Genomic DNA, 19,847 nt, shown 5'->3' with positions numbered 1-19,847 from the left:
ATTGTCCTCTGATAGACCACTTACCAAAGGCGCTAATGTTTTTCAGCCAGGGGCCGCCTCGACATCATTCAGCTTTTTCCCGGGTTCTGAGAGCCTATGGGAGCCGTAGGAAGTGTCACGTTACAGCAAAGATCCTAAGTTTTCAATAAAAAGAGTCAAGAAGCCCAAGGAATGGTCAGAGAGGGCACTTCCTGTACAGAATCTTCTCAGGTTTTTGCCTGCCATATGAGTTCTGTTATACTCACAGACACCATTCAAACAGTTTTAGAAACTTTAGGGTGTTTTCTATCCAAAGCCAATAATTATATGCATATTCTAGTTTCTGGGCAGTAGTAATAACCACATTAAATCGGGTACGTTTTTTATCCGGCCGTGTAAATACTGCCCCCTAGCCCTAACAGGTTAACGTGCAGAAAACCCAGGCTTTTACGGGAACAGAAATCAGTGAAGCACATATCAGAGCACAAGTCAGAATTGGGGCTAGCAACAGTAGATGGGCAGGGTGTGCATGCACATTTCCAGATATCATCAACAGTAATACTATCCTCTCCTGTGCTGGTTTCCAGTGGTTTCCAGTGGTTTGCAGAAGAGGATGTCTTCCTTAATTGACCCCCCCATAAACGTAACAGACATATACCAGGAGCTGTGCCAGGCCCACCTTGTCTGTTGACTCATCCAGCTGTAACGCATAGAGTTCACTGGCTTGTATGCAAAGCAGTAATTGTTTCAAAATATCTCCTGCCATGTCACTGATGTGTTGTGAAACAGTGTTGTTTGATGAAGGCATTGTCTGTATAGTTTTTGGGCCTTTCCCCCCAGCATTGTACCAGCCATATCCACGGCAGCAGGAAGAATTAAGTCCTCCACAATAGTATGGGGCTTGCCTGTCCTAGCCAGTTGGTAGCTCACCATAAAAGACTGTTCCAGCCCCTTCTCATTAAAGGTATCTGTTGATTTTAATCATGTCTTACTACTTGAAAGTTGTCTTAATTCTCGCTCAAAAAACTAATGTGGCTTATTTTTTGAATTGGCATGTTTTGTTTCTAAATGTCTGCGCAAGAGAGAAGGTTTCATCGAGTTGTGAAATAGTACTTTTGCACATATAACACACTGTGGCTGAGGAAAGGCACTACTCCCGAAATATGTGAACCCCAAATCAATGTAATTCTCATCATATTTGCGCCTCTTCGATGGTCCAACGTCCCTGTCTGTTGTTCGGTGCTTTCCCGGGTAAGGGGGCAGTAGCTCTTCGGCTGCATCAGATTCACAACTGTCAGTGTCCATGCTAGCTGCGCTAACAACAAATGTAGAATTACTGATGTTAGCGTTTGATGTGCTTGTGGAAGCAGAACAACTTGTGTCGTCAACATGTGCAGGTGTAGTACTGCTGGTAGTAACAGTACTACCAGTAGAGCTGGCATGTCTATGGACGCGGGCCTTACTAAATGCACTGTTTGAAAATGTGAAGAAAAAAAATATATATATATTTTTTAATTAATCACATTTTTATGGGCCGTACCCCCGGGGTTAAATGTGGAAGACCCATTTCAGTTGAATACATTGTTGGACAACTGACTAGGTATCCTCCTTTCCCAATGGCGGCGAGCTTTACGCCACTCCAGCTGATGCTTGGCATTGCGCATGGTGATCTTAGGCTTGTGTGTGGCTGCTCGGCCATGGAAACCTATTTCATGAAGCTCCCAACGAACAGTTCTTGTGCTGACGTTGCTTCCAGAGGCAGTTTAGAACTTGGTGGTGAGTGTTGCAACCGTGGACAGACGATTTTTACGTGCTTCAGCACTCGGCGGTCCTGTTCTGTGAGCTTCTGTGGCCTACCACTTCGTGGCTGAGCCGTTGTTGTTGCTCCTAGACGTTTCTACTTCACAATAACAGCACTTACAGTTGACCGAGGCAGCTCTAGTAGGGCAGAAATTTGACAAACTGACTTGTTGGAAAGTCAGCACCGTCCTATGACGTCCTATGACGGTGCCACGTTGAAAGTCACTGAGCTCTTCACTAAGGCCATTCTACTGCCACTGTTTGTCTGTGGAGATTGCATAGTTGTGTGCTCGATTTTATACACCTGTCAGCAACGGGTGTGGCTGAAATAGCCAAATCCACTAATTGGAAGGGGTGTCCACATACTTTTGTATATATAGCATACTTCTGATGTACTCTCTTTTGTTTCTGTTCTGTCTTTTTGTGTTTTTATCAACGCTGGCATGTTAAGTATTCATAGCCAGTCTCTGTTCTATGACATTAGTCTTCCAGACTGTCGTAGACCTGGACTAGTCATGAGGGACCACTGCTTTGAAGTAAACTGCTTAGCGATTTCGACGCCTGTCTCGAGGCTCCGGTATCAAACATAACATCACTATGTACTGTTAGGTTCTAATTCTGAGTAAAACACTCAACGGACATTATGAAAGCTTAACCAAGTTTATTCTTCCCAGAGGATCAATACAGCTGCATTAGACAAAACATGTTTCCACCACCACAAGTGTACATACTCCAATATAGGCCCTCCTCCTCCTCTCCAGTCCTAACATCAATTATGGTTCGACAGGAAGAGGGTAATAGGGTATTAAACCATCATTTCTCCCTTAAGGGGATTTGACCTGACCTCAACCCCTGATTTGCTTAATCCACAGATGTACACCCGTATCCCCTATAGCAATCCTATGACTTCCTCCCGTCCACCCAGCACATCCCAAAGCCATCTGGCTCCTACAGATAACCATTAACTTCTGATGTAAAAACCAGTCTCTAGGATAGCCATGTTCCAAGTTTAACCAAGAATCTAACAGTACCACTGTATGTGACACGGGTTCTATCACACAGCATCCAGACTGAGAATCCATACAATGCAGCTGGCACTGACCCAGGCTAGCTTTCATATGTCAATGCAGAATTGTTTTGACATGCATCACCCACACACCTCTGAGGCCTTTATTGGGATTGACGTACTGTCTCATCTACGTCTTCTCTCCAGGTCCACCTCCGGGGACACAGTGCAGCTGGTGGAGCAGTCTCTGGACACCAACCTACTGAACAATGCTGTTAAACTCAAGATCACACACTGCCCTCTGCTGCCCGGAGGCGTACACGTCCAGGAGACCCTCAACAATGTCACCATCCTCATCGTCACCAACCAGACTGTGCACCGGTTGGTGCTGCCACACCCCACACGCATGTACCGCAGCGTAAGTCCCTCATTAGGATGCTTTTACACCAAAATGCATGAATCGTATGTCCGACGCAGTGGAGTGGGGAGAAATTATTTGTGTGAAACATTCTGTTTTTAATTGGTTGACGTAATCAACGTTCTTACTTTTCTGACAGACAGAGCAACACAACCTTTTCCCAGCACACTGTGCTGTATACAAAGATATTTTTTCTCCCTTACCTCTCTCCTACAGGAGCTGGTGACAGAGCTCCAGATGCAGTCCATATTTACAGACGTGGGGAAAATGAGTCTGCAGGACCCGGCCCACAGCGCAGTCATCCCCAGCCCTGTGGGCCAGACAGTAGGCCCCACCGCCTCAGCAGCCTGGCTCAGCCACCAGGGAGAGGCCCATTACGCCCTTGCATCACCTGCAGGGGGTATCCTGGTCGTCACACTGCCCCAACACGACACAAAGGCCAGCTTGACCATTCTGGAGCTGAAGACAAGCTCTGTGATGCAGAGACTGGCTGGCTGGATGCCAACTGCCATCAGGTTAGAAGACATGTTTTTTGCTTCATTAATAGATTGAGTCTGGGTCCATGTAATCACCCCGTTGTGTAAACCAACCCTGGTTCTTTTGTTCGTGTGTGTGTGTGTGTGTGTGTGTGTGTGTGTGTGTGTGTCCTGTCCAGAGGTGAGCAGAGCCCTGGGGACCTGGCCCTGAGTCTGGCTGTGAGGGAACTGGAGGACGACACCTTCATCTTGGCTCTGTGTCAGGACCATAAACTACGCATGTGGTCCTATAGGGTCAGTCCCATAGAGAGATTGTTCTATTGAATTCTGTTGTCAGAAGCATGGCATTTTGGGGTCCCGAGTGGTGCAGCGGTCTAAGACACTTCATCTCAGTGCTAGAGGCGTCACTAAAGACCCTGGTTCGATTCCAAGCTGTATTACAACCGGCCGTGATTGGGAGTCCCATAGGGTTGTCCGGGTTAAGCTTTGGCCGGGGTAGGCCGTCATTGTAAATAAGAATTTGTCTTAATTGACTTGCCTAGTTAAATGAAGGTTAAATAAAATAAACATCCTGTTAAAGCTGAGATCTGTGAAACAGTGCCACTGGTCTCCCCAAGAAACGTAGAACAAAATAAATGGTAGTACATACATACTCTGCCGTTTTATCCCATGTGCAATGATTTCTGAGGGAATAAGTGTTATTTTTTTGTTAAAGTGACGTCGCTGTTGTAATATCGCAAATGGACATAGCAGTTTCACCCCAATGGATTGCAACTTTATGTCCTTTAGAGGAAGGATGTTGAACTTTTTCATTTGGATCTAAAAGTAGGCCTAATTGATTAAATGATGAGGAATATTAACCTGGATATCAACAAAATAAATAATTTTAAAAAATCTAACTGAAACCGTTTTTTGCTAACATGGGAAGTCCCTCCTTCCCTCACCCTACAGGACCAGGCATGTCTGATGGAGGCTGACATGTTGGAGTACATGCCAGCGTGCCGGGGGGTGAAGCGTTCCTCAGGACAGGGCCATCGGCTGCGGCTAGCCTTCTCCTCCACGGGGCTGTGTCTGGCCATCTACCTGGCCGTACCTTCCAGGGGACAGTTCACTGTGCTGCAGCTGGTGGCCACAGACAACAACCGCTACAGCCTGGACCACATCTCCTCACTGTTTTCCACACAGGTAACTGAAGGAGAGGTCTGGAGGGTGTGGGTAGGGGTTGTCTTTGCGGAAGAATGTGTGTCGGTTTGGAATGTGTCTGGAATTTTGATATTGTGTGTTAGTTAGCGGAAAGTCTCATCTCAGTAATATAATGTTTTGTCAGCCTGACTCCTCTCCTGTGTGTCCTGGTGTGATTAGGAGACACTGGTGGACTTTGCTCTCACTTCTACGGACATCTGGGGCCTGTGGCTGGACGATACCAACCAAACCGTGGTGAAATACATCAACTTTGAACAGTGAGCATGACATGTTTCGATTATCCTTTGGATAGTATAATGGACTTGTATGCCTATATATCAAGAGATGATCTCTGTAACATTGTGAATTTAGTTTTCTGGGGGGAAATGAATATAATTTGGAGTGTTGTCCATTTCCTACTCTGCTTACCTCCATTGTGACGTTACAGTTCCACGGCAGGTCAGTGGAACCAGGTCTTTGTGCAGCCTGCCCCTGAGGAAGAGGTCCACATCGGAGCAGACCAGGACCCCAGGGTAAGACAGCACCACATCATTCATCACTGATATCAAATGGGATTTGAATTGATTAATCTGATTTCATTTATTAAATTAACGGATTAATCAGAACCTGATTTGATGACATCGCCCTCTATCCAAACATCATTGCAATTTATCAGTATCCTCCTATTCCATATTGTCACTATTGTGCCTACCCACATCAGAAAAAAACTCATATCTATTGTGTTATGACAGGAGACCTACCTGGACATGCTCTTCTCCCCCCTGAGATTCACTGCCTCTGCTCTAGTCAAAGCCCTACAGATTTACAGGAGAGGCACAGAGCGAATCACTGATCTCCCCTGGGAGACCCTCAAGAAAGAGGTGACGGTGGCTGTGGAGAAGGAGGTAAGCTAGACCAGGCTCCCTGCTTTCTGCGTATTCTCTCTCCATCTGACTCACACACACACACACCGTCTCATTCTGACTTTTTTCTCAGCTTGTTTCTGCTACGTTTCCTACATGTATGACTCTCTCCCGCTCTAGCTGCAGAGCAGTGTGACAGAGTTTGAGTTCAGCCAGGAGGAGTACAGGCAGCTACAGGTGGAGTTCTGGTCCAAGTTCTATACCTGCTGTCTACAGTACCAGGAGGCTCTGGCCACACCGCTGGGCCTGCTGCTCAACCCACATACACACATGGTCTGTGTGCTGAAGAAGGTACAGATTGGAAGAGAGACTACATTCTTGCATATGTTTAGTTGATTTGGGACCATGTGACCCAAAAGGGGACAAAGGAAACCTGGTCATTTAAAACATACTTTTTTCATGTTTCATATTAAAATAATTTTGCTGGATTGCAGTCAATAATTGACTGTGTTTGATCCAGGGCTTTGTGTCATTCCTGGTGCCCTGCTTTGCTGTGGAGCACCTGTACCTGTCTTTTGATGAGTACCTGTTCTCAGAGGAAGAGACACCCGTGGCTGAAGGTAAAGACCTCTCTCATTCATCTGTGTCTACTGAGAATGTATAGTAGCCATTTTAGATCCAGAGAGCTCTTTACCTACTGGGTTTTTGTCAAGTGTAGCCATTCTGGCTTTAAGTGGTTCAATGTGAATTTGTTTCTCCTTGTTGAAAAGGTAGACATTGTTTGCCATTTTGGCTCTGCAGGACTCCCTAACTCATCCCAGTTTCACCTCGTACCATGTTTCCCTATGTCCAGACCCGGAGGTTGGTCGTGACGTGCTGCAGCTGGTGCAGTGTCTGAGGCTGGTGAGTGACGCGGTGCCGGGGGACATGGCCTATGAGATGGAGAAAGCCCTGGAACATCTCCAGTCACCTGAGAGGGCTGCGGAGATGGTGCTGGAGAACTTACTGGCCAACGACAAGTCAGTACGCACACACCTCAACAGTTTTTGAAAATGACTATGTACTGTCTATGGAGGCCAGTTGAAAGTCAATTAATGATTTGGGAAAAAATTGTCATAGGAAAAATAATTTCAACCAACAAATGTTCTTGACCTCCTATGGGTCATTCACATGCAGGCATTGCCGTGCTATGTGGAGTTTCGTGACTGACTGTTATGCATATTTCATTCCCATCGTAGTGAGAATGTGATCGAGGACATCCATAACAAACTACAGGATGTCCGTAACCCTTTGGCAGCCATGGCCGTGCTGATCAGAGAGATGGACCTGGAGACTGACTCGGAGCCAGGAGAGGGGTCTCTCACCATAGGTAAGACCTATATAATATTATACCATGCTATACCTACCACACTATACCATGGCTAATATACAGTACCAGTCAAAAGTTGACACACCTACTCATTCCATGTTTTTTTTATTAAACATTTAAAAAAAAAAAAAAGATGACTGCTATGGTGTGTGGTCATCCACACCCCCTGCTATGGTGTGTGGTCATCCACACCCCCTGCTATGGTGTGTGGTCATCCACACCCCCTGCTATGGTGTGTGGTCATCCACACCCCCTGCTATGGTGTGTGGTCATCCACACGTGGAATCATGTAGTAACCAAAAAAGTGTTAAACAAATCAAAATATATTTCAGATTCTTCAAATTAGACACCCTTTGCTTTGATGACAGCTTTGCACACTCTTGGCATTCTCTCAACCAGCTTCATGAGGTAGGCACCTGGAATGCATGTCAATTAACAGGTGTGCCTTAAGTTAATTTGTGGAATTTCTTTCCTTAATGCATTTGAGCCAATCAGTTGTGAAATTAGCCCTATTTAGTAAAAGACCAAGTCCATATTATGGCAAGAACAACTCAAATAAGCAAAGAGAAATGACAGTCCATCATTACTTTAAGACATGGTCAGTCAATCCGGAACATTTCAAGAACTTTGAAAGTTTCTTCAAGTACATTTGCAAAAACCTTCAAGCGCTATGATGAAGCTGGCTCTCATGAGGACCGCCACAGGAAAGGAAGACCCAGAGTTACCTCAGCTGCAGAGGATAAGTTCATTTGAGTTATAAGCTTAAGAAATTGCAGCCCAAATATATGCTTCAGAGTTCAAGTAACAGACACATCTCAACATCAACTGTTCAGAGGAGACTGCATGAATCAGGCCTTCATGGTTGAATTGCTGCAAAGAAACCATTACTAAAGGACACCAATAAGAAGAGACTTGCTTGGGCCAAGAAACACGAGCAATGGACATTAGACAGGTGGAAATCTGTCCTTTGGTCTTGAGTCCAGATTGGAGATTTTTGGTTCCAACCGCCATGTCTTTGTGAGACGCAGTGTAGGTGAATGGATGATCTCTGCATGTGTTTTTCCCACCGTAAAGCATGGAGGAGGAGGTGTTATGGTGTGGGGGTGCTTTGCTGGTGACACTGTCAGTGATTGTATTAAGAATTCAAGGCACACTTAACCGGCATAGCTACCACAGAATTCTGTAGCGATACACCATCCCATCTGGTTTGGGCTTATCATTTGTTTTCAACAGGACAATGACCCAACACACCTCCAGGCTGTGTAAGGGCTATTTGAACAAGAAGGAGAGTGATGGAGTGCTGCATTAGATGACCTGGCCTCCACAATCCCCCCCAGCCTCAACCCAATTGGGATGAGTTGGACCGCAGAGTGACGAAAAAGCAGCCAATAAGTGCTCAGCATATGTGGGAACTCCTAAGACTGTTGGAAAAGCATTACAGGTGAAGCTGGTTGAGAGAAGGCCAAGAGTGTGCAAAGCTGTCAAGGCAAAGGGTGTCTTCTTTGAAGAATCTAAAATTATATTTTGATTTGTTTAACACTATTTGCTTACTTCATGATTCCATGTTATTTCATAGTTTTGATGTCTTCACTATTATTCTACAATGTAGAAAATTGTAAAAATAAATAAAAACCCTTGAATGAGTAGGTGTCCAAACTTATGACTGGTACTGTATATCAACACAGATTAGCCCTAGATAATGCTATATGGTGTCATTTATTGACTGGTAAGTTTAGTTTTTATTATTATTTGAGTAGGAACTTAAACTGAATGTTTGAGCTCAGTTTGTATGAAAATGGATCGGTTTAAACTGATGTGTGTGCCCCAGCAGGCCAGTCCCTGTCGTGGCGGATCAGTCTGTCCCAGCTGTATGGTAGCAGTGTGGCGGTGGCTGTGGTGTGTCAGGCTGTCTGTCAGATGGCCATGACCAGAGCCCTGTTCTGTAGGGACCTGCTCATACTGCAGCAGCTCTACCTACGTCAAGGAGACAATGTAAGTAGTAGTACACACACACTGAGACAGAAATACAAACGCATCACACTAGGGCTGACCCCAACAAAAACAAATCTTGGTTGACTGAGAGGAGACTGTTCTTTCGACCAATCGGAATTGTAAAACTTATTTTTGTAGACACAGCCTATGTGTTTTAATCAAATCAACTATATGCACTGAGCTTGTCTAATTCTAAGCGCACTGTTTGAAATAATTAAGACACATTAATGACCAGAGAGAGACTGACAGCAATTGCAGACTTGCTATGCTGTGTTAAAAGAATTAGTGAGTGACCGTGTGACTAGCACCCATTTGTCTCTCTCCTCCATGCTGCAGCGAACACTACAAAACTTTGTGTTTATCACGCTGTCCATGTTGCTGAAGCTGCAACATAATTACAGCCATTTCTGACTGAATTTTTGTTACCGAAATCCCTCATTTGTTTAGGAAAAGCATTCCCTATTCCCTCAACCTTTGCTCTCTTTACTTGACACGTATGCATTGCATGCACGGGACCAATGGGGCCTGACCTATAGCATATCATAATCGCATCAATAAATTGGTTATAACAAACACAGAACACATGTGACAGCAAAATGAATACAAAGGACGTGACAGACCAACTCGAAACGAGGGAATCTTTACTGGTTGTTCAGGAGGTAAAGGGAAAGTTGGATGTGTGGAATAAATGACTAGTTGTGGAAAATACTGGATAAAGAAAAAGAAGGTAAGGAGCAAGCACTGCATGCATATTATGTGTGCCAAACAGGTGCTGTTAGATTACAATATCATTTTTCTGACCATTTGGAACAATGTAAACAACACAAAATAAATGATAAGAATACCAGAGTCTAAAGTTTTTGTAAAGCCTTTATTACAGTTAAGACTAAAAACAGTCTCATTCATTCATGAATGCAATTTCCAAAATGGAACGGTTTATTTATCGTTTACGCTAATTATTCATGTTGCTTTATTTTATTTGAAAACAAATTCTTGATTGCATTTAATCTCTTGAATGACTCATGCTGTGTGATGACATGAATGATTGATACAGTAGCCTATATAAGCATTGAAATTAGGGATGCATGATATCGGAATTGATGTGCAAAGCCGACGTCAAAGCTGACGTGCATACCTATATAACATAGGTACATGACGTAATGACCCCACGTAAAATTTTGCGCTACACATGCAACACAGCATTCCTAACCTAGCCCACAATGTCTGCTGTGTGGATCGAGCAGTCAACATGTTTACATTTTAGTCATTTAGCAGACGCTCTTATCCAGAGCGACTTACAGTAGAGTGCATACATTTTTACATACGGGCCCCCCGTGGGAATCGAACCCACAACCCTGGCGTTGCAAGCGCCATGCTCTACCAACTGAGCTACAGTGGGACAGTCATTTGAAAGAGTAAGAACATTTCAGTGAGAGAACTCAAAAGACGAAATCCATTAACGCCAAGATAATGGAATACATTGCCCTTGACAATCAACCGTTCTCTGTCGTGGGTGATGTTGGCTTTCGCCATCTGGTCGAGCACCGGTACACACTACCAAGTGTGCTATTTTTCAGACGTTGCTCTACCGGAGTTGCCCAGTAATAGCGTTACTGCTATTAGCTTCACGACATACATACTATGGAACACCGTTTTGGGTCTTTGCATGCCAAAAAAAAGATACAGTAGCACTGTCAAAGCTGTACAAAAAAGTCTGCAAACACCGGCCATGAACGATGTGTTTTCAATACCACGTTGGTAATAAAGCATAATTTGTTTGACCAACTTCTGGAGTAGCTAGCTTTAGCTTGGTACCTTGCTAGCACCAATACAACCAGCCTGAAAACAATGACCAGTAGAAACTGCTGTCATTTTCATTATTCTTAGCAATGATTTAGGAATCCTTGTAAGTATTGTAGTTCGCTTATTGAAATTGAACTTCAGTTCATGAAAATAAATAGCTAGCCAGCTACTTAACCCTGTTGTCCAAAGCTAACGTTATAAGCAGCCAGCTAGCTTAGTCTGGCTAGTGAGGCTCGACCGGACCGGGTTATGTGTTGTGAAGCTAGCCACAATAAGGATTAGGCACAATAGTGGACTTTGCGGTTAGCCTTCAAAATAAGTGTCATTGACAGTGATGCAAATTAATACAAATAGTAGAATTATGCCATACGTTTATTTTGAAGGCTTACCGCAAAGTCCACTATTGTGGCTAATCCTTATTGTGGCTAGCTTCACATAGATGGGTCCGACCACCATTAATCAAATAAGAACTCTTATTAATTAGGGCTATTTTAGATGAGACCTAGCTATATAGTTAGGTAGCTACTGAAACAGATTGTCGTTTTGCTATGGTTTTGGGGAAGAACATTGTTTGCATTCATGAGCTAGCAATTATTATTTTTTTATGACCAGCACTGTAGGTGCGCAAGACAACTTTAACAGCATCATAGCATACGTATCGATGAATCGTTGTGACATATGAAATACAAGTGATTGTGTAATAACTACATTAAAAAAATTATGAACGCGTTAAATTGTGACGTGCAGCTATATTCAGGTCCTGATTGGTCAACAAGCTTAATTGACACGTTAAATAGTATATTTTGACACGCAAACGACATTCCATCGCAAAGATCCAAACGGCGTTCCATATAAATTCTGCTTGAGACTGAACAAATGAACAACGAAACAGCAAGTTGGTGAAAGAACTAGGTTGATTGTTTTACTGGTAATGGGGACCCTACGTAAACGCCAACAAAATAACTGTGTGTGTGTAACCTTTTATTTAACTAGGCAAGTCAGTTAAGAACAAATTCTTATTTACAATGACGGCCAAACCCGGACGACGCTGTGCCAATTGTGCGCCGCCCTATGGGACTCCCAATCACGGCCGGATGTGATAGACTGGATTTGAACCAGGGACTGAAGTGACGCCTCTTACACTGAGATGCAGTGCCTTAGACCGCTGCGTCCGTGTTAACTATTTAACTGTACTAGAATACTTAAAAGGCCGCTAAAATATTAAGTATCGTTTTTGTTTTGGCAAGGAAAATATCGGATATCGGTATTGGCCGAAAATGTCATATCGGTGCATCAATAATTGAAATATATGCTTAAGTTACAGTATTAAGACTAAACAGGATGCGCTCTTTGGCCTACAGCTCGATGGTTGTCATACAAGGCTGCTATACTAAGCCTATTGATGATAATGACATTACTTATTATAATGATGACAATAATATCAAGAAAAGGAGGGTTATTATAAATATTTTTTCAGACAATTTGGAAGTGTAAACAACACTAAATAAATTGTAAGTAATACCAGAGGCTGTTCTAATGGAAAAAAGTGTAAAGCCTTTATTACAGCATGGCAAAGATTTAAAAACAGCCACATTTGTGAAATTGTTTGACCGACATGTAGTGGCTGAGGCTTGGTGCTCACGGAATCAGTAGGCTATTAAACAAACACACAAAACCGTCTTATTTCGGTGTATATGTATGATTTATAAAGCCAGGCGCATTTAAGTTAAGCTATTCATTATAGACCTAATTAAGTTGGCGTTTCCTCTCACTTTTCTTCGAAAATTAAGGTAAGTGCTTTTTTCTCTTCTGCTAACTCCAACTGCTGTCTTCGTCGCATTGTTCTCAACACCAATATGCTGATTAACTTTGCTATTATGCACATAGCAACATGGTCTAGGAAAAGGCGCCAATTCAACAGCACATTGATGTTTCAGAACCGTGGACAGTGACCACTATCCAACGCGGGAGAAAGTGCATTTGTTCTAAAATATTTGTATTAGTGTTGCACCATTGTTCTTAGGTAATATAACCATATACAATTTCAATAGCGCATGTCTTAGTGATGGACTGCCATCCTCACGGCCTCCACAATAGATTAGTCCACAGACAGGCGCACAGACAGACAGGTGTCTTGTACACCATGAAATACGTTTTTTGTTACTGCTCGACTGAAGAAATCTTGGTCGACCAACAAACAATTGACCTGTCGACTAAATATGGTCCGCCCTACATCACACACACACGTCAGTCTGCTCTTTTGACTTAACTGTGTGTTCTCCAGGTGTTCCCGGGTGGAGGGTCTCAGCTACAACAGGACCTGATCCCCCGCTCCTCTCAGCTTCTCTCCTCCTACTATCTCCTCAAACACATCACCCAGAGCCTGACCACCACCGTGCCTCTTGACATCATGTACGCACACACACAAACACACACAACAGACACGCATTCCAACGCAAAGCAACACAACACACAGTATTGAATTCAGTGAATTCTGCCTGGTTGACGTTGTGTTCTCCCTCCAGAGATGCCAACCTGCAGCACCTGTCAGTCCTGGAGCTGTCTGATTCTCCAGCTATGGCCAGCAACAGATCAGGTCAGGTCCTATGTGTAGCCTCTGTGGTGACTTCAAGCCTCTCTCTAAGCGATTACTTTTTTTCCTGCTTTTCTGACATTGCCCTCTATTCATACATCATTGCAATATGCCTAGCTAACCCAAACCAATATCATACTTTTGTCTGAGTTTTCTTGATTGTCTATATTGTCCTGATCACATCCCTGTATCCAACTCCGTTTTCTTTCCCCCCTCAGTCCGGAGCCCCCAGACGGTGGTGGAGCTGTTCTACCAGAGCGTAGCGCGGAAGGCCATCATTACCCAAATCTACTCAAAGCAGCACAGCCTCTCCCCGGGCACAGCCCTGCTCCACTGGCCCCACATGGTCTCCAGCGTGGTCACCCTGCTGGCTCAGCAACTGTATCCTACTACACCTACACACACACACACGACTGTGCTTGGCTAAGCAAAAGTTGATGTTTCCCTAGGAAAGGTTATCTACACAGTTGGCATATTTTTAAGCTGGGCGAGCCCTAAAATTGATATTTAGGCAATGTTATTTCTGTCCTCATACACGGCTAGGCTAGACGAGGCTAGAGTTAATATGCTTTACGCAAGGTTATTACATACCACATGGCTAGCACATGCTATGCTATTAAAGCGAGGCAAAGCTACATTTGATGTGCTTTAGGCAACGATTTGACTATTAGTCTTAGAGGGTTGCAATGAGGTGTACTGTAAATAATGTCAAGGTTGGCCCTTAACACTATCTCGAAAGCTGGCCCAACAACCTTGGCTTCCAGTTCCCTGAGTGTCTGATGGGCAACTGCCAGTACGCACAACTACAGGTGAGACGCTTCCCACGGACTCAACAACCCTCTCACACACTATTTGTGTTGCATCATGTTTTTTTTTTACCTTGACTGCATAACCAATGTCCTAATTGGGACAATAAATATATGTATTTATTGATTGAAGCAGATTTAATTAAAAAGCCAACTGATGCATTTTTAAATAGAATATTTTCTTAAGCTCTCCTTTTCTCTCTCTTCAGGAGTATGTGCGTCTCATTGGGCCGTGGTGTCAGGTTAACGTGGGCTCCTGCCGCTTCATGCTGGGCCAATGTTACCTGGCCAATGGAGAGGGACAGAAGGTGTGTGTTTTAAAGTGGAACTGACAGCGTTTTAACTTATTTTCACATATGGAACAAACAGACAATCATATCAGTCAATATCAAATTCCCAATTTATGCTACAAACCTTTAAGATAAAAACAACAAAAAAAGGTTCTATTTGCCTCAACATTCCATAGGTAGGCCTAGACCCATCCACTTGGGAGCCAGGCCAAGCCAATCAGGAGTCTTTCCCCACGAAAGGGCTTTATTACAGACAGAAATACTGTTTTATCTGCTGTCCGGGTGGCTGGTCTCAAACGATCCCGCAGGTAAAGAATCCAGATGTGGAGGTCCTGGGCTGGCTTGGTTACATGTGGTCTGCGGTTGTGAGGCCGGTTCAATGTAGTGCCAAATTCTCTAAAACTACATTGGATGCGGCTTATGGTAGAGAAATGAATATTAAATTCTCTGGCAAAATGTCTGGTGGACAACTTGAGAAATCTGTGGCATTGTTGTGACAAAATGCACATATTAGTGGCCTTTTATTGCCCCCAGCACAAAGTGCACCTGTGTAATGATCATGCTGTTTAATCAGCTTCTTGATATGTCACACCTGTCAGGTGGATGGATTTTCTTGGCAAAGGAGAAATGCTCACTAACAGGGATGGAAACACATTTGTGCACAAAATTTGAGAGAAATGTTTTCTGTACGTATGGAACATTTCTGGTATCTTTTATTTCAGCTCATGAAACATGGGACCAACACTACATGTTGTGTTATTTTTGTTCAGTGTATATAATTCACCAGTACATTTCTTGGTAGTCAAAAATGATTGCTATCAGTGTAAATCACAGCTGGCCTGGTACAATGTTTGCTGCCTTCATTCAGGGATGCACTGTTTCAATGGCTCATCATTTTGTACAAAAACAGATGAATGTAACAAAGGTTGGGAATGACAATACAATCAAACTAGCAAGGGCGATGATCACAAGTCGGTCATAATGTGGCTAATAGGCTATCGTAGCTATATGTAACAGGCTCCGTGTTTTTAGCTTAACGTTAGATAGCTGCTAGGAAGATGTCATGTCACTGGAGGAGTGGGTCGAATTACTTTTTCCCCTCGTATCGTTTTCCGGTGGCTATACACAGCTAGAGATGCAGGTGTCATTTGGTTAGCTAGCAAGAACTTGAACGACTTATCCAGTTAGCATATCTCTTGCGTTTGCAAGTTCACTCTGGCTATCTACTCCAATTTCAGAGTACTCTCATCTGAGTATGCCAGAGCTCAGAATAACTGATGAATTTACGAACATCAACACCTGCTGAATGTGGCCGGTGTCAGTAAACATAGGCAAAGTAAGTTAGTCACGAACGTTCTGGATAACATGTAAACAGCCTAACCAGCTCTGCTAGGGTGAGTAAAATGGTCAAAGTAAGGCATTCTCTCATTTGTGTCTGGAGGTACAGTGAGGGGAAAAAGTATTTGATCCCCTGCTGATTTTGTACGTTTGCCCACTGGCAAAGAAATGATCAGTCTATAATTTTAATGGTAGGTTTATTTGAATAGTGAGAGGCAGAATAACAACAACAAAAAATCCTGAAAAACGCATGTCAAATATGTTATAAATTGATTTGCATTTTAATGAAGGAAATAAGCATTTGACCCCTCTGCAAAACATGACTTAGTACTTGGTGGCAAAACCCTTGTTGGCAATCAGTGGTCAGACGTTTCTTGTAGTTGGCCACCAGGTTTGCACACATCTCTGGAGGGATTTTGTCCCACTCCTCTTTGCAGATCTTCTCCAAGTCATTACGGTTTCGAGGCTGACGTTTGGCAACTCGGACCTTCAGCTCCCTCCACAGATTTTCTATGGGATTAAGGTCTGGAGACTGGCTAGGCCACTGCAGGACCTTAATGTGCTTCTTCTTGAGCCACTCCTTTGTTGCTTTGGCTGTGTGTTTTGGGTCATTGTCATGCTGGAATACCCATCCACGACCCATTTTCAATGCCCTGGCTGAGGGAAGGAGGTTCTCACCCAAGATTTGACGGTACATGACCCCGTCCATCGTCCCTTCGATGCGGTGAAGTTGTCATGTCCCCTTAGCAGAAAAACACCCCCAAAGCATGATGTTTCCACCTCCATGTTTGACGGTGGGGATGGTGTTCTTGGGGTCATAGGCAGCATTCCTCCTCCTCCAAACACGGCGAGTTGAGTTGATGCCAAAGAGCTCCATTTTGGTCTCATCTGACCACAACACTTTAACCCAGTTGTCTTCTGAATCATTCAGATGTTCATTGGCAAACTTCAAACTGGCATGTATATGTGCTTTCTTGAGCAGGGGGACCTTGCGGGCGCTGCAGGATTTGTCCTTCATGGCGTAGTGTGTTACCAATTGTTTTCTTGGTGACTATGGCCCCAGCTGCCTTGAGATCATTGACAAGATCCTCCCGTGTAGTTCTGGGCTGATTCCTCACCGTTCTCATGATCATTGCAACTCCACAAGGTGAGATCTTGCATGGAGCCCCAGGCCGAGGGAGAATGACAGTTCTTTTGTGTTTCTTCCATTTGCGAATAATCGCACCAACTGTTGTCACCAAACTGCTTGGCGATGGTCTTGTAGCCCATTCCAGCCTTGTATAGGTCTACAATCTTGTCCCTGACATACAGGTATACAGGTAACAAACTGAGATTAGGAGCACTCCCTTTAAGAGTGTGCTCCTAATCTCAGCTCGTTACCTGTATAAAAGACACCTGGTAGCCAGAAATCTTTCTAATTGAGAGGGGGTCAAATACTTATTTCCCTCATTAAAATGCAAATCAATTTATAACATTTTTGACATGTGTTTTTCTGGATTTTTTTGTTATTCTGTCTCTCACTGTTCAAATAAACCTACCATTAAAATTATAGACTGATAATTTCTTTGTCAGTGGGCAAACGTACAAAATCAGCAGGGGATCAAATACTTTTTTCCCTCACTGTAGCTAGCTAGCAAGCTAGCCAAATTATTGCTATCAGGTTGTAAATCACAGCTGTCCTGGTACAATGTTTGCTGCCTACATTCGGGATGCACTGTTTCAGTTTCAAAGGCTCAATATTTTGGATAAAAAAACGGACGACTGTAACAAAGGCTGGGAATGACAATACAATTGGTTAGCTTTGGGTGCTTGGTTGGGACAAGCATGCGTTGTTAGCAGGTAAGCTGCAGAAGAACGAAAAGGCAACAATTTCCTATCAATTATCAGTGCAATTTTGACGGCCAACTAGTTGAAGAAGTTTTGGTTTATCTAATGTTCCTTCGTTAGATGTTAGCTCATCTTTCTCTGGCTAGCATTAGTTGTTGATATTTTTGTTGATGTCCATAACTGAGGGAGAGAGGGCCTACCTTTTCATGTTTGTTTGTTTATTTGAATAGGACTGTCAAGTTCCCAAATGTAAGAGGACTCCCAAGTGGTATTGACATATTTGCAGAAATCCATGCAGGTGTATTTTGAGGCTTTTGGCGACTGCGTTCTAATGATCAAAAGTCATACTGTTGTAATTGCCTGTAAACACACAGTCCAGTTCATAGTGAATGATGCCAGGCCTGTGGCAAATAAAGGCCTACTGTAGCTCCGAATTGGCTATCGCGCACCAGTCTGGGTAAGCTCTGGTCCTGGACAAGAGAGATGTTATAGTTACTACAGTTAATTGTCCAAACGCATGGCTGCTTTCCCACTCTATATTGCTATAGAACTTTCACAAATGCCTTAGATATGGTCATTTTCAAGTTTACGTATACTAAGTGCTCGCTTGTCAGAAAATGTTTAAAAAAGTGTCATGCTTCCTGGGGGTTCACAATAACATATTTTAATAAGATATCATGTTGCTCAAATGCAGTCAGTTCCACTTTAAGAGTTGCGGTTGCATTTCAACGTGCCATTATGACTATGGGAAGAGTTGTTGCGGTAGTACAGAAGGTGTAGTGGCTGAAAGCATGAAATATGTAATATTTCTGAGTTGTTGCTTCACAGGTGTTTATTTTATTTTACCTTTGTGTTCTGAGTCAACTTACCTGGTAAAATATTCTCATTTACAGAAACGACCTGGGGAATAGTTTCAGGGGAGAGGAGGGGGATGAATGATCCAATTGTAAGCTGGGGATGATTAGGTGGCCGTGATGGTATGAGGGCCAGATTGGGAATTTAGCCAGGACACCAGGGTTAACACCCCTACTCTTACAATAAGTGCAATGGGATCTTTAATGACCTCAGAGAGTCAGGACACCCGTTTAACATCCCATCCGAAAGACGGCACCCTATACAGGGCATTGGGATATTTTTTGGACCAGAGGAAAGAGTGCCTCCTGGCCCTCCAACACCACTTCCAGCAGCATCTGGTCTCCCATCCAGGGACTGACCAGGACCAAACCTGCTTAGCTTCAGAAGCAAGTCAGCAGGGTGGTATGCTGCTGACGGTGGTGTGACAGAGCAGCACCAGTAGATGTTTTTTGACCCCCATTTGTGGCATGTTGTGTCCAGGCACTACAGTGTTTCCAGGAGGCGGCAGTGGAGGTGGAGAGGGAGGAGTTTCTTCTGAGATTGACAGGAGCCAAGGAGAAAGCTGCGGCTGCACCGAGACTACAGTACTACAACAAGGTTACTAAGGGAACCCGTTCTTTAAATAATATATTATTAGATTATTTATTAAATGTAGTCGGGTGCTCGTGCCCTACGAACCCTTTCAAACACAGTCTGGATGCACCTGTGTGGAATGAGATTTTTTATTTGTAATTTTTTTTGTACAGTGTTTTTACTTATTCTCAAGTGTGTGTTAGGTGCTGCGGTTGCTGGAGGACGTTGGTCTGCCAGAGCTGGTCATCCATCTAGCCACTCTGGCCATCACGGAGGCCGTCAATGACCCCAGGAGTCAGGCTGCCCTGTGGACCCGCATCTTCAAGCATCACCTGGACCTAGGACACAACAGCCAAGCCTACGAAGCCCTCACACAGAACCCTGACTCCAGCAGCCAGTTAGACTGTTTGCGTCAGCTTGTTGTGGTTCTGTGTGAGCGTTCTCAACTTCAGGACCTGGTCCAGTTCTCCTACGTCAACCTGCACGATGAGGTAGACACACATACAGTCGTGGCCAAAAGTTTTGAGAATGACATTAATTTTCAGTCTGCTGCCTCAGTTAGTATGATGACAATTTGCATATACTCCAGAATGTTATGAAGAGTGATCAGATGAATTGCAATTAATTACAAAGTCCCTCTTTACCATGCAAATTAACTGAATCCCCAAAAAACATTT

General features: G+C 43.7%; 1 protein-coding gene across 2 annotated transcripts in view; it reads left to right on the top strand.

The window, feature by feature from the left end:
* The window catches only part of LOC106561546 (nuclear pore complex protein Nup160), a 32,981-nt gene that overhangs the window by 8,230 nt on the left and 4,904 nt on the right, over positions 1–19,847 (top strand). The window contains exons 3-21 of one of the 2 annotated variants that reach the window (XM_014125623.3): positions 2,993–3,203; positions 3,420–3,718; positions 3,859–3,973; positions 4,631–4,864; positions 5,042–5,139; positions 5,310–5,394; positions 5,614–5,766; positions 5,905–6,075; positions 6,245–6,344; positions 6,578–6,743; positions 6,963–7,093; positions 8,922–9,085; positions 13,173–13,300; positions 13,414–13,484; positions 13,700–13,862; positions 14,221–14,290; positions 14,497–14,595; positions 19,078–19,194; positions 19,374–19,661. In XM_014125623.3, coding sequence (XP_013981098.3) covers positions 2,993–3,203; positions 3,420–3,718; positions 3,859–3,973; positions 4,631–4,864; positions 5,042–5,139; positions 5,310–5,394; positions 5,614–5,766; positions 5,905–6,075; positions 6,245–6,344; positions 6,578–6,743; positions 6,963–7,093; positions 8,922–9,085; positions 13,173–13,300; positions 13,414–13,484; positions 13,700–13,862; positions 14,221–14,290; positions 14,497–14,595; positions 19,078–19,194; positions 19,374–19,661 — 2,863 coding nt within the window. The remainder of the gene's footprint in view (positions 1–2,992; positions 3,204–3,419; positions 3,719–3,858; positions 3,974–4,630; positions 4,865–5,041; positions 5,140–5,309; positions 5,395–5,613; positions 5,767–5,904; positions 6,076–6,244; positions 6,345–6,577; positions 6,744–6,962; positions 7,094–8,921; positions 9,086–13,172; positions 13,301–13,413; positions 13,485–13,699; positions 13,863–14,220; positions 14,291–14,496; positions 14,596–19,077; positions 19,195–19,373; positions 19,662–19,847) is intronic. The other variant, XM_014125624.3, reaches the window with a different exon arrangement.

The sequence above is a fragment of the Salmo salar genome, chromosome 10, assembly GCF_965601325.2.
Source record: "Salmo salar chromosome 10, fSalSal1, whole genome shotgun sequence".
Lineage (NCBI taxonomy): Eukaryota > Metazoa > Chordata > Actinopteri > Salmoniformes > Salmonidae > Salmo > Salmo salar.
The sequence above is the reverse complement of the archived record's forward strand: the minus strand, read 5'-3'. Positions and strand labels throughout refer to the sequence as shown.